Source organism: Leishmania major, chromosome 17 (assembly GCF_000002725.2).
Source record: "Leishmania major strain Friedlin complete genome, chromosome 17".
In the NCBI taxonomy this organism is placed as follows: domain Eukaryota; phylum Euglenozoa; class Kinetoplastea; order Trypanosomatida; family Trypanosomatidae; genus Leishmania; species Leishmania major.
The window spans coordinates 493,541-507,997 of NC_007258.2; the positions used below are offsets into that span (position 1 = coordinate 493,541).

General features: G+C 61.0%; 4 protein-coding genes across 4 annotated transcripts; all 4 read left to right on the top strand.

Annotated features, from left to right (window-relative positions):
* Positions 1 to 420: 420 nt before the first annotated feature.
* LMJF_17_1000 (conserved hypothetical protein) lies at positions 421 to 2,610 on the top strand (the record flags this gene model as incomplete). The annotated part of the gene is made up of 1 exon (XM_001682305.1): positions 421 to 2,610. One exon carries the CDS (start codon positions 421 to 423, stop codon positions 2,608 to 2,610), a length of 2,190 nt encoding a protein of 729 aa, XP_001682357.1.
* Positions 2,611 to 3,788: 1,178 nt separating this feature from the next.
* On the top strand, positions 3,789 to 4,802 carry LMJF_17_1010 (hydrolase, alpha/beta fold family-like protein; the record flags this gene model as incomplete). Its single annotated transcript, XM_001682306.1, has 1 exon — positions 3,789 to 4,802. One exon carries the CDS (start codon positions 3,789 to 3,791, stop codon positions 4,800 to 4,802), a length of 1,014 nt encoding a protein of 337 aa, XP_001682358.1.
* Positions 4,803 to 6,985: 2,183 nt separating this feature from the next.
* On the top strand, positions 6,986 to 8,902 carry LMJF_17_1020 (conserved hypothetical protein; the record flags this gene model as incomplete). The annotated part of the gene is made up of 1 exon (XM_001682307.1): positions 6,986 to 8,902. One exon carries the CDS (start codon positions 6,986 to 6,988, stop codon positions 8,900 to 8,902), a length of 1,917 nt encoding a protein of 638 aa, XP_001682359.1.
* A 2,999-nt stretch (positions 8,903 to 11,901) lies between these two features.
* On the top strand, positions 11,902 to 14,370 carry LMJF_17_1030 (conserved hypothetical protein; the record flags this gene model as incomplete). Its single annotated transcript, XM_001682308.1, has 1 exon — positions 11,902 to 14,370. One exon carries the CDS (start codon positions 11,902 to 11,904, stop codon positions 14,368 to 14,370), a length of 2,469 nt encoding a protein of 822 aa, XP_001682360.1.
* Positions 14,371 to 14,457: the final 87 nt, after the last annotated feature.

Sequence of the window (14,457 nt, forward strand, 5' to 3'; positions counted from 1 at the left end):
CCGACGCTGGGCATTGCGGGGCCACGAAGCCTCCATTGGTTGCGTTTGTGACTTTTCCGCGTCTCTAGCACATCCCCTTCCGGTCCCCAGATCCCCCACTCTTCTCTTTCTCGATTCTTTCTCGTGGACCCTGGGCGCATCTGCGCGTCCGTCGAGTATGCTGTCCGTGCCTGTGCACGTGTCTCCCTTCCCTCTCCGGCATCTCTGTTTGCGTGTTCGACGACACAAGGACGCCGTCGAACGCTCGGCAACTCTCCTCCAGGCACTTGTATCCTTCCCGTGTTCAGGGCCGTTCCACGTCACTCCACGCGAATCACCGTCGAAGCGTCGCCTTTCACGGCGGGAGGAGGGCACTTGGGTAGGTAGTCCTGCGCGCATACGCACTGGCATCCACGCGGACAGCATTCCGCTCCCCGCATCATGAGCTCGACCGCCGCCTCCGCGACTCTGCGGTTCTCGCGCAGCAGCGTGCGCCGCATGGTGCGTCAGTTGCACCATAGCGTGGTGGAGCAGCGGCAGGCAGTCATGGAATGCCGCAACCGTGCGGAGGCCATGTCTGCCCGCGACACCGCGCGCAGCGGTCGTGCCGGCGAGGCGGAACAGTCGTCGCCGCCATGCTTTGCCGAAGTGGCGTCAGAGAAGGCCGTGAAGCAGAGCTTCATTCCAGATGGGCTGCTGAGTGGCATTGCCGTCGCCGTCTCAGACGCACTGGATGTTCAGGAGTTCTACACCAGCTCTCGGCTTTGCATACCGATGTTCCACGACGCCGCATGCAAGGAGTTTCCGCTGATCTCGTGGCTACGTCTCCATGGTGCACAGTTCGTCGGCAAACTGAGGTGCTGCACCCCCTTTGCGCTGAGCGAGGGCATCGTTTTCGGCCCTGAGAAGCCGGCATCTATCGCCATTGCCGAGCTCGCGTGCGACTATGCCATCAGCTGCTCACTGAACGGGCCCCCGTCGGTGTTGTGTGCGGTGCATCACGATATGGTCGGCTTCAAGGCGACCTCACAGACATTCGGCACCTTCACGGAGCGGTTTGAGCTGGCGGTGCCGTCGATGACGGTCGGGCTGTCGGCGCGCTGCCTAGATGACTTGATGTATCTGTGGCAGGTCTACACCGCCTCGATCGACCCCGAGGCGTACTTCGAGGTAACGACGGCGAAGCGGGCGCAGTCCAAAACCTCCTCTACTGCGGGGAGCACGAGCGCCTCTTCGCCACCCTCTGCGCTGACGCACAGCGGCGCATCGGCGTCCGCGGCCACTGCTGGCGAGCTCACGGGTGAATACAGCACGGCGAGCGTCGCCGGGGATGCGCCGCCGTTGCCCGACCTCAGCACTACCGTGGCGCCTTGTGGCGGCGACCCCAGTCATCAGCAGGCCTCCGACTCACCGGCGCGTCTAGTGCAGCTCATCAGCAGCTGGTGGAGCGGCAAGGCGGCGCCGAAGGTCGAACACCCTGATGATGTGCCCAAGTACTCCAACCCAGATATACTCGACCACAGCCCGTATAACTACACGGTGCGCAGCCGCCGCGGCCACATCGCCGACATCGACGTTGGCTGGTGCGACTACAACGCCGAGGCAGCCATGGCGGACGACCTCAACCAGCCATCGCAACCAGGCTTTCTGCGGCGGTTCTTCACTGGGGCGCAGTCATACGAGGCGCCGAAGGTCGAGCTCGCTGTCGGCTACCCGGCGGAGTGGATTGACCAGTACTGCACGAACAAGTACACGTCGTCGGCCGAGTTCCACCAGCGTATTACGGACGCCGTGTCCATGTACAGCGCACTGCACTACAACCAAAAACTTGAGATTGTGCCGCTGGCGTTCGACTTCTCCGTGGAGGAGGTGATGGAGGCGGTGACGATCATCTCACGCTACGAGCTTGCGAGGGCGTTCGAGCGACTTGTCGCGCCGGCGACGGCGCCCGCTCAGGCTGACAAGGACGCGAAGAGCGGCGCGGCGCATGAGCTGAGCGGCAGCGGCGATAATGGCAAGGACAACTCGACCGTGTCTTCCCCAAGCAAGGGACTGCAGCTCCCTGTTGTGCCTGGCGTGGAGCCGATCGCGCTTAGCGGCGGCGATGCTTCGGCGACAAACGGGCCGCACCTGCTCGTGGGGCTCTCCGGTGCTCCGGAGGATTTACCAGCGTCGCTGGTCGACTCCGTTCAGGCTGGCCAAAAGTTGTCCATCTGCGACTACCATCGCGCCCTGCGCGTCCGCGATGACGTGGTGCGTTCTACCGAGGAGCAGTTCATGGATGTGGACTGCTTTGTCACGCCGCTGCTGTGCGACCCGTACACGAGCGGCGATGTGCGCAGTGCGCGCCTCATGCTGCCCTTCCAGCTCGCCGGCAACCCCATTCTCTCTCTACAGATGGACCCGCAGACACCGGTGGCGATGGTCGGCGAACTCGGCCGCGATGCCGCGCTCATGGAGGACGCGTTTTGCTTCCTGCAGTTTGTACGCGGTGCGTCCCCGTCGTTGTGGCGCGAGGTGGTTGGGGAGAGCCCGGCGGCAGCACCGGGTGCTGACGGGGGCGGCCGCGCTGGCGCAGCCGGGATCTCGACTCAATCGCGGCTAGCCGGGTCAACCGCGTTCACCACTTAGCCAGGCGGTCCCACACCTCGGCGCATGATGAACATCGAGTTAGGGCTCATTAGTAACGCCGCAGCGGCGAAGGTGTGCGTTGGGATGCGTGGCCCAGGCATGCGTGGAGGGAGGGAAGGCGATGCACTCCGTACGTCGGTAAGGAGGGGGAGGGGGCAGAGCCGAGGCCGAATGGTGCTTTCACAGAGAGAGAGAGAGAAGAATGAGGAGGGCAGGCCTTGCTGTGCGCACCTCGTACGCCCCCTCCCTCGTTTCTTGCCCTGCCGACTCCTTTTCAGCGCCCCGTCATCGCGTTGTGTTGCTCTGTTGACGCCGTAGACGGCTCTTTATTGCCGTGTTTGGTTATCCCCGTTGCGCTTGCTTCAACATCTGTGTGTTTGAGCACTTTCCGACCCTCGTGACTCTCCGATCGGCAATCACGCTGCTGAGGTGTGGCGGCACATGCTGACTCTCTCTCACCGACTGCCCCTCTTCCCCCCCCCCCCTTCCTCCCTCTGCACCCCGTCCCCGCCACCAATTTGATGTACTCCCCTCTTCTTGCTCTTGTCGACTTATGTGGCTCTTCTTCCCTAATCCCCACCGCCCCCTCAATATATCTATATCTATCTATATACACACATATATACATACATATGTATACGTGTTTTGTCTTCCCTCTGGTGCGGCACGAGTAGGACACACGCACTGTAGCCACCGCACCTCATCCGCACTACCTGTCTGTCTCTCCCCCACGCGCGCACGTACCCACCCACCCACCCACACCCACACCGACACACCGACACACACACACACACACACACACACACACACACACACCGCTCGCACGTATCGCGCACCCTCGTTAGGTACACAGCGCTTCGTTCGTGTGTTGTTCGTTACAGTGTTACCGTCTCTTTCCCGGCTGGGGAGAAGCGAAACGGTTGCGGTGTTGCACTTCTCTTTCGTAGTGGTGCCTGTTACTACGCCATTCGCCATCGAACTTGCCGAGGTGCGGCCGGCGTGCAGCAGTGCCCAGCTGCTCCCGCTGCATTGCCACCTCCGTGGCCGTCTGCAATTGTGCATCACTTGAGCTGCTGCTGCCGGCGGTCTTTAGTGACGTTCCCGCCGCTCTCGCTGCGGTTTCGACTTCCTCTTCTGCGTCCTTTACACACCGTCACGCAGGCCTCGGGAACGTGATCATGCTATCCCCCGAAGTAACTGAATTGAATGAGGCGGATGATATGCCACGCGAGCTTCGCGGTAAAGGCAAGCCGATGCCGTGCGACAAGTTTGTGAAGGTTTGCAGGTGCCCTAGCACACGAAAGGAAGTGATTATTTGCTACAGAACGCTCGGTGATCCCTCCGACCCATGTCTGCTGCTCGTCATAGGCCTCGGCGGCACCATGGTTCACTGGCCGCCTGAGTTTCTCTCTGAACTCCTCAAGAACGGTTTTTTTCTTGTTATGCTGGACAACCGCGACTCGGGCCTGTCGACCCACTTCGACGGCTACCCGACCCCGTTCCTCCCCTGCATGATATTCCAGTCGTGGTCCCCCCTTTGCGGAGGCGCGCCGCCCTACACGCTCTACGACATGGCGCACGATGCGTGGTGTTTGCTGACGGTACTCGGGATCCGCCGTGCGCATCTCTTGGGCACCTCCATGGGTGGCATGATTGTGCAGTGCATGGCCATACAACACCCTGAGCGGGTGTGTAGCCTCACGATTTGTTACTCACACAGCAGCGGCCCGTATGTGAAACCGCAGGCGTGTCGCGTGACACTGGCGTTGCTGGACAAGCCTGCTAGCCTGTCCCTGAAGGACGTCGAGGACTATGTTGTTCGCAGTGACTGCCTCTTCAGGGGCGACTACCTGCTGGACGAGAAGCATGTGCGCGAGGTCGCCGTGGCTAACTTCACCCGAAGCCCTCCCTACAAGCAGGGGTTGCTGCGACACGTATGGGCGGTGCAGCGCGCGACAAATCGCGAGCCTGCCCTTCGCCGGCTGCGATGCTTCCCAGTGCTCGTCATACACGGCAGGAAGGATCTGATGATACCGTACGAAAACGGCTTGCGGCTGGCGTGCGTGCTGTGGAATGCAAAACTTGTTCTCTTTCCGCACATGGGGCATTCTATCCCGAGGCCGCTCTACGTGGAGATCGCGCTGGAGGTCGGTTTGCAGAAGCTACGCATCGTGGAGAAAGTGCCGCGGTAGGGGGCTGGCCGCTGCTGCGCGTGCGATGGATGCCACTGCCACGGCCGAAGACACCGTCGGGGCGTGGAGCCGACGAGGGAGGGGAGGGGGGGGGGTGCCACGTTTTTCACCTCTTTTGTCAGGATTAGTTGCTGTGTTTTGTCATCGAAATCGATAAGCACTGCACGTTTTTGGAGAGGGACGACGCGGCAGCCGACATGCGGGCGGATGACTGGCGCTGATGGCATTCCTTGTTCCGGCTCGAGTTGAGTCTCAGGGTGGAGGGCCAAGTCCCCTACCTGCCTGGTGGTGGGTGGAGAGGGCGGCTGCTCGCGTCACCGCTTGATTCGCTTCGTTTAGCGGTGCGTGCTCGCCTGTGGATGCTGTGCGCAATCGCTCCCAACGCCTCCGCGCAGACTGCTAGCGGCACCAAGAAACGTGCATAAACAATATGTAATGCGGGGTTTTTATTTTGGTTTGTTTTGTTTTGTTGTCGCTCATCCCGCTCACCTTCACGCTCATTTTGCACCCGCCATATCTGCCCTCGTTGATCTATGCGCGCTCCCTCCCTTATCATTATATTGGATTCCCCTCATCTACTCCAACCATACCACCTCACGTGAAGGCGATTTTGTCTTTGTGTGGCCCGTGCTCTCAGTCGTTTTGGTTTTCTTGTATGTTCTCGCCTCGCTTGCGTCCTCCTTCCTTTGTTTCGTTGTTTTATATCCTTTTAAAAAGTGTTGTGTGGGTCTCTCTCTCTCTCTCTCTCTTTCGCTCTGCCTTTTTCTTGCCCTCATGCTTTCCCTCACGCCTCCCCCCCTTCCCCCTTGTGCCTCTGTCTGCCTTCCTCCCCCCCTTCTCAGTGGCACTCTGCAGAGCCCGCGTTTCTTCGGTATTGTGTTGAGTGTGGGGGTGTTCGCCTCGACTGTATTATCCCCCTCCTTTTGTTGTTTGCTGTTGTCTTGCTTAAACACGGACTTCTCCGACGTGTGCGCGCTTCTCGTCACCTTCCCTCCCCCCTCCCTCCCTGTCTGTGGGCCTGCCTCCTCTGTCTGACTGTTACGTTCGCCTGTGCATATGCGGGACTGCTGCCTGGCATGGGTTTCTGTGCGATGCGTGTGGACCTGCTCTGCACCGAAGAGCGAAGGAAGGCAGTGAGACGGACACGGAGACAGAGGAGGGAGGGAGGAAAGAGCATCGCGCTCCATGCAGCTGTACGCGCGCTGCAGCGTGTGCCGTCGTTCTTTCGCTTTCCGCCGCCCCCCCTCCCGCTCCCCTCCCCCCTCCCCTTGCTTTCGGTCCCCCCCCTATTTAGGATCTTTGCCTTATATATCTACATCTGCATATCTATATCTGCATATCTACATCTGCATATCTATATCTGCATATCTACATCTATCCATATAGATATAGATATGCAGATATGTGTGTGTGTGTGTGTGTGTGTGTGTGTATGCGTGCTTTGGTGCTGTGCCGGTGGCACCCCTCCACACGGTCAGTTCCGAAAACAAAAACACAAATATATATATATATATATATGTATAGCACCACGTTGCACCGCCTCCATTAGCCTCCCCCCCTCTCTCTCTCCCTCTCTCTCGTTGGCTGGCTTGCGCACGCTCGCTGTGCGTGGACGGGGCCGTCCCGTTATCCGATGAATGCTCCACGTCCCGGGCGCGCTTGGTATGGCGCGTCGCATGACACGTTTTACCCCACGCGACTCCCTCCTTACCTTTCTTCAGACTATCCTCCCCCTCCCCCTCCCCCTCCCCTCTCTCTGCCCATTCCCTGGCAGGAGGAAAGGTCTTGCTCATACCTCGAGGACAGTGCATACAAGCGCCGACAAACTGCCAGCAAAAGCCGACTCGCGCGTATACATGGACTGGCGTGTGTGCATGCCTGTGCGTAACCTGCCTGGTGCACTTTTCTTCTGCATCTGCGACATCTTCATTCTTTTCGTGCCGCTTGACTGAACCCGCGTGGTGTGGGCGACAGTCGCCTTCCGGCTCTCACCAACACATATACACACACCTGTATCTCTATACCTGTGCCCATCTCTCTCTACGGACACAGACGGACGTGCGTGCGCGTGTCTTACCCATCATTGACACCATTCAACGCGAGCATCAACACACGCCCCCGACGAAAAACAAACAAACAAGCACAAAAGGCGTTTCGACGCAACCGCGAACGGGGAGGGAACAATGCCAGACTATGGCCAGGTGCCAAGCTTGCTCAAGCGGCCTCTGCGCGTGCCGCGGCGTCGCCTCAGCACGCGCCGGCGACAGATTCTTATAGCCTTCGTCGCCATTCTATGTCTATGTGGGCTTCTTTTTATGCATTTCTTCTCGACCTCGTCGTCAACGGCGCCGAGCGAGCTCTCTGATCTGAGAGACAAGCCGTGGATCACCTCCGATGAGAACTTGACGCGTTTCGAGAACATCGTAGAAGGCCGCACCCCCGGGACAGCGTGGCGGGATCCTCGCTTCAACATGATTGTCTCTTTCTCCAAGTCTGGCAACGTTGTACACGTGACTCCCACCAATTACGTTCGCCACCGCCGAGGCAGTGATGACAGCCCTGGTGCCTTCCGCAAGTGGGAATCCATCTACCAAGCTAGCGACAAGTACCGCATTCCTGCCTGGGCCACACCGGCGGACCGCGACGCGCTGCACCACGCGTCTATCTTTACTTCCTTGGCCGCGTTCCGCGACCACGAGTGCGCGCTGACGCTGCGCAACCTGTTCGACATGGCTGTTGCGCCGCACCGTCTGTACATTGGCGTGAGCGAGGAGCGCAGCCCGTCGGACGCGAGCTGCCTCTCGAGTATTGGCGTAGACAACCTGGCGAGCGGCGAGACGCGGCGTGTGCTGTACGGTTTGGACGCGCCGCGCACGCTTGGCGTCGAGGTGCGTTCGCTGACGTGGGCGGACGTGGTCGCGCCACGGCAGTTGCTGGACGTGGATGCCGTGCTGAGCGTGCCCACCGACAGTGCTGCGGGATATGGCGCGCAGCCTGCTGGCGTGTTTTTGCACCCGGCGTACGCAGGGGAGCGGGTGACATGCGTTGCCGGGGAGCTGGAGACGGCGCGTGACAGGTTGCTGTTGGCGGAGGACGACGTGAGGCAAGGCATGGATGGCGGGTCTGTGTTCCGGCGTGGGCGCGGGGGCCCCCAGCAGCAGCCGTCGCGCGCACTGGCTGGCTGCCGCGTGACGACGCGCGTGGCGGAGCCCGCGTCTGCGCGCGGGCCGACGTTTGGGCGGTACATCACGAGCCTGTTCTTTTTCGACCAAGACTACTACATGGTGGTGGACAGCCACACGCGGTTCTCTGTGGACTGGGACATGAAGCTGATCACGCGCGTGTTTCAGCTGCCGACGCGCGGCGTGCTGTCGCACTACCCGAACGGTTATCGCGAGGGGCACGACCGTGAGGAGTTCGACAAGGAGACAGTTATGCTGATGTGCACCGCGCAGGTGCTCAGCAACGGGATGCCAAAGCTGGGGGCGCGGTGGATGTCGTTGTCGCCGCACCCGGTCCTGCAGGGCTTTGCTGCCGCGGGCTTCATGTTTGGCGACGCCCAGTTCATGCTGGACACGCCGTTCGACCCTTTCCTGCCGTACATGTTCGATGGCGAGGAGGTGCTGTACTCTGCACGGATGTGGACTGCCGGCTGGGACCTCTACGGGCCTGGGCAGTCGGACGTGTTTCACCACTACGGGCGACCGAGCACACCGAAATACTTTGGGATCATGACGCCGAAGGAGGCTGCGCGGCGTGTGCTGTCAGAGCAGCGGACGCTGTACATGCTGCGGCGCGCGCACCCGTGGATTGAGGTGCTCGTACGCCGCGGCTACGTGAGCGCTAACGGGCAGTTGACTCTGAAGCCGCTGCCGCCGGTGGAGGCGCCGGAGACGCGGCTTATCGTGACGGAGGAAGTTGCTGCTGAGACGCGCGAGATCAGCGTGTGGGCGACGTACTATGGGATGGGCAGAGAGCGGTCTGTCTCGGCCTACTGGCAGCACACGGAGCTGTCCGACGTGTTTGTAAAGGTAAAGGACGAGGAGAACAGGTGGATGGGTGGCGTCGGGCTGTGCCACAAAGGCGGCGCCCTTTCGTGAGGTGCGCTTGCCAGGCCGTGGAGTGGAGAGGTGCGGAGGGCGGTCTAGGGAGGGGACACAAGCGAGAAGGGGAGGGACGAGCTCAAGGCGGCACGTTTCTGCCAACGGCCTCCGGCGCTGCGTCCGTTCTTATGGTTGGGGCGCGCCTCTTATGCTTATATCTGTGTACGTCTCTCTTCCTCTCTCTGTTTTTGTTTTTTGTTTCGGGGGGAGAGAGAAGAGAGGGGGGGGGGAAGTGGGGAGGAGGGGAGGGGATGTGGGCGAGCGGCAGCAGCAGCGGGGTTGGGGAGGGGGTGTCAGCTGGCGCTGGTGAGGCGTGTGAGAGGAGGAAGGCAGCATACGACGAGCACAACCGAACGTGCGCGCATGCAGATATGCTGACGTGCGCATTGGGCGTGTGATCTATGTTTGCACGGCACCTCACGATCTCTCTTTATCTCTCTCATGTTTTTCTTGTGGGCGTGCCCTCTTCTCTGCCTCTCACTCTCTGGCTTCCACCGCTTGCCCTTGCTACGAATATTGTTTTGTGTGTCGCGTCTCTGACGTCGACTTCCCCCTTCCTCTCCATACTTTCGCTGTTACGCGCCGCTGGACTGGGACAGGTGCGTCGGAGGAGGGGCTCGAGCACACCGTCATGCATCCCCTCCATCGCACGCTTGCATGTGGGCAGGAGGGAGGAGGAGGGGGGGGGCTTCTGCTTGTGGCAGCGCACGGCTGAATTCAGAGTACCGCCTGCCGCACGGATTCTTCTCCTTCCGGCGCGCTTTCGTCGCTATGCCCACACACTTCAGCAAGCTCGCGTGCGCGTCTCGAAGAACAACACCAAAGAGGAGACGTCTCTATGGCGACTCCGTCCTTTGTGTTCGTGTTATTCCCAATCCCCCCGTCCCCCGCCCGCCCCGCCCCGCCCTGCGGATTACTGAAGTGCTCGTCGTAGAAGGACATGTTGAAAAGAAGCAAACCCCCCACCTCTTTTCCGAACGAGAGAAAACCAAGGAAATACCAACCCTGCTGGACACACTTGTGAGCCCTCGTCATTGCTGCGCTTCGATGCTCTCGTAGTCTTCATAGAATGCTTGCCTCCACGCGCACCACGAGCTCGATCACGCAGCCGCAACACGCACGGTCGCTTACTGCACTCTGTCAACCTCCCTCCCAACCGCCTCTTTTCCCGTTCTCTCGTCTTCGTTCCTGCTATCCAGCAGGAGCGTTGTCGGCAACGACTTCATGACGGTCGTGCACCCTCGTCTGAGAGGCGACTGTCTTCTTGTGCAGAGTCGCGGCCACGCCCATCGACGTATTCCAGGCCAAAATCCAGGCCGGCTTCCGCGGCGCGCCACCTGCTAATCGGTGTGTGTCTGTGACACGCCGTGCGACAGCGGCAAGACAAACCTGTGGACGCGCTTGCACAAGGGGGCTTCCCGAGCCGAACCAGAACAGGAGTGCCGAGAGCCTCATGAGCATTGCCACTTTCTCCTCCATCATCGCCATCTTCCACAGTACGCCAGCGATAACGATGGCGGGCCTGGACCATGTGCGGCATCTCTTTTCCCCGAATCGCCCTCCGCCTCCTCGCCCGTGGTGCACGTCGTGGCGATGCCGATCGGCTGGGGTGGTGTGTAGCTGGCGTGTGCGACAGCACGGACGACGCGTTCGGGTGCGGGATCGAGGGCGCGTACAGCTGCGCGGGCGGCTTTGACCTGATTGTGGCTACGTGATGCCTCCAGACGCTGGCGATCATCCTTGTGCTCATCATACCTACCGAAGAGCGCCGACGCGCTGAAGGTCTCACGAAGGTGGTGGATGGGTGAAGTGGGCACGGGGACGCACCCCGCACGCGTGCGCGCGCTTCGACGCATCCACACGTCGAACGGAAGAGAGGGGGAGTGGCGGTGGTGGCTTCACAACCCATCGACACCTCCATAGACACACTGGCAAGCACCAAGCCATGGAGGCTGAGCAGAGGAAGGAAGCAGATCGCCGCTGAAACAAGCGCATGCTACCGTGCTTATCGTGCGTAAGCTACTGGACGTGCGGTGTGCGTCGGCGAGGGCGTGCTCTGTATATTCGATTGCACCAATCGGGGAGAGCGAGAGAGAGAGAGAGAGAGGAGAGAGAGATGGCGAGAGCAGCAGGCAGAGGATGGGCTGCCCGTTTCTCGCGGGCTGCACACATGCGTGCTGGTATCCTTTTCCCGCTCCTCTTCTCCTCTCCTGCTTTCATCGCCGTATTCGTCCGTCATCGTGGTTTGTGTGTCCTCCTCGCCTCCCCCCCTCTCTCTCTCTCCCTCTCTGTGCGCGTGCCTGTCTCTTCGCATCCTTCTCTGTGTGCCCTTGATGCACCGATCGTGGTGTTCACTTCCTTCGCCTCTCTCCCTCCTTCCCTTCTTCCGCCTCCATTCCGATCTCCACCGCTCCCTCGCTGTCAGCTACTCACGCGCTCATATTTGCATACACGCGGCAGAGGGCGGCACACCGTCTTTGAAAGCACCCACGGAGCAAACAGTGCACCCACCCCTTACGCCAACTGGCGAGTGAAAGTAACGCGCACCCAACGCAGCAGGAACGTGAAGATCAAAGAACAGCGCACAGATACCCCCGTAGAACTGACCCCTCCCCTCTCCTCCCCCTTCCCCCCTCCCCCTCCCCCTTTCTCTGCGAGTGCGTGTTCCGGAGTATGGGCGTCTCCCGCGCATCTGCGTCTGTGTCCTTCCCGGTGCCCTCTCGCATTCCTCATCCCCCGCACGCACGCGCCCACTGCCTCCGTCTTTGCGCGGTGCGTACTGCCCGCTCTTTAATCCTTGGCGAATATTTTCTGTCGTTGGTGCGGGTCGGCGCCCTTGTCGCTCGTACTGCTGACGTACGTCTGTTCGCGGCTGTGCGCGATTTCTGGGCACCTGCGGCATCCACCGTCCAGCAGCAGGGCTGGTGCGCAGCTCCGCTCGTGTAAAACGAATAGGCAGTTGGCACGACGCCTGCGCACGGCTTCATAGGTTAGCTATGTACGGCGGGTATTACGTGATGGGTTCTGGCATGCACCAGGGCGGCGGCTACGGCGGCGGCCCTATGATGCAGCAGCAGCAATGCCAGCATCCACAGCTGCAACAGAATGTCCAGCAACCACCGCCGCCGCCGCATGTGCAGGCGCGCCTGCGCAGTTCTGGCCGAGGTGGTGTCCCACCAGGCCAGCCGTCTGCGGTCGCTGGCGGCGGCAGTCCGGGTCAGCTAAACCGCAATCCGAGCTTCATGATGATGTACAACGACCGCAACTTTGGCCAGGCGAATCCGATGCTGCAGCGCATGGGCTCCTTCAACTCGATGGGGTCGATAGGCGTGATCCCCCGCTTTGGTAGCTTTAGCGCGCACGGCTGCGGCGGCAGCCAGCCCCAGCGTCACGGGAGCTTCTCTTCGGTCGGTACCAGCGCTGGCAGCCTGCGCCGCGTCAACAGCGGCGTGAACTTCGACTTCTCGACCGGCTCGCAGGTCCGCAGAGGAGGCCCGCTCATGCGCACCAACAGCTACGGCAGCATGCACCAGGGTGGTGGAAGTTTCTTCGGCGGCAGCGCAGCCCCGAGTGGTGGCGGTCGGCCTCTTCAGCAGCTCAGTCGGCAGAACAGTGCCCTGTGCTCCTACAGCTACGGTAGCTTCCGGCAGCCGAGTTTTACGCAGGGTAACGTTCACAACGGTGCCACCGGCGTCGGCCCGGGGGTGTCGTTGAATAGCATACACGGCATGTTCAAGCTCGCCGACTCTGGTTGCAGCGGCGCTGGTAGCCCCTCCACGGCTGCCGCACCCCACGGCGACATCGGGGCAACGGTTGCTGCGGGCGCTCCCCTGGAGTCGCCGGCGTTAAGCCTCGCTCGCCAGGATAGCGCGAGGTTGCTTCAGCGCAAGTACTCTATTTCTGGTCAGTTCTACAACTACGGCAACAGCAACAACAACGACGGCGGTGTTGACCAGTGCGCTGCGGCCCCGGTGTTGCAGCACCGTCTCTCACAGCTTCTGCCGGGGGGCGGCCCAATGATGGGCGGCGGTGGCGGCACGATGGCACTAAACGCGCTCACGGCAACGGTTGGGCAACGCGGCGGTGCTGGTGTCATGACGCAGCAGAGGCAGCACTACATGATGATGCAGCAGCAGGCGCGCATGAGGGCGGCTGGCGACAGCAGCGGCGTCACTGCCTCGGACGCGCCACCGTCGAAGGGGACGTCGGAGAACACGACGGTGGCGGAGGGCCAACCGCAGGTGCTGGGGCGCAAGAACAGTGTGCAGAACTTGACGCGTAAAAGCAGCGAGAAGCGCGTTGGCATGTACTTCAAGAACAGGGCCGCAGAGCAGGACGGCATGCAGTACAAGAAGGACGGCGACCCGGGCACCTCTGGCAAGAGCAACTCCGGCGAACGCAACCCGTCGCTGACGAACACACTGAAGGCCTCCCTCTTGCTGGACACCTCCGGCGGCCGGAGCCCCGCGATCGAGGTGGATGGCCGCACCATCCGCGCCAGCAAGCCTGGCGCCGAGGAAGTACAGAAGTACGACATGCGCGATATCATGTATGTCAACCGCAACACCGACGTCCAGCTCTCAAGCGACTCGCTAGAGGAGATGCGAGATAACTTCCTGTACGGGTGCAACGTCGGCATGATCATGGCCGATGCTGGCTTCTCCGCTGCGCGGCCGACGGAGTGGTTTACGTGGCTGGCCTTGAAGTCTGTGGTGAAGGGCAGCTTTGGCAAGCTGGCCTCTACGCAGTTCGAGTTTACCGTGTCAGTATGCCTTCTGCAGGATGATCAGGTGATGGACCTGCTGTCCGATCCGCCGCAACGGTTCATGAACTTGACCGTCGCGGAGAGCCCATTGTTTGGCAACGTGGCCAACGGTATGGTGTACGTCTGCGTCGAGGATGCCGGCGAGTTCAACGATGTGCTGGACGCGAGCCTGCACCGCGCGCAGGAGCACTGCAGTCCCTTGGCCGAGGAGCAGGGTATCGTCCTGTGCACATGTGTGCTGAAACAGGTCAAGACCTCGCAATCCTCCGGCAAGGAGGACGTCATTGTTTCGTCCATCTTTGCGAGCGGTGTCGGCGACGGCGTCATTCACTACAACCGCATCATCGACAAGAACCCGGCCGAGCCACGGGCACTCTTCTACTCCGTCATGCACCGCTCCGTGCACTCGACGGCGCTCTTCTCGTGCGCTATGCATGATGATGAGATTTTCAACTACCTTGCGACGCTGCAGCGTTTCTCCAAGATCGAGACGCGCCGCCCAAAGGTGGGCAGCGCGCGGGCCTTTGTCGCCTACGGCACTAGCACAATCCCAAGGATCCGCGAAGAACTCGAGGAGACCAAGGATGTCCGCCAGCGGGCCATGATGCAGCGGCAGCTGGAGAAGCTGGAGCTGATGGTGATGGATGCAGAGGACATGCTTCAGTCACCGGCGGATTGCGTGCCCAAGACGTACATTTAGGCGGGCGAGTGGAGTGTGTAACAGAGATGGTCGCACGCGAGGTAAAGCTGCGCCTCCAGCTCTTCAGAGGCAGACGCACACCACGTG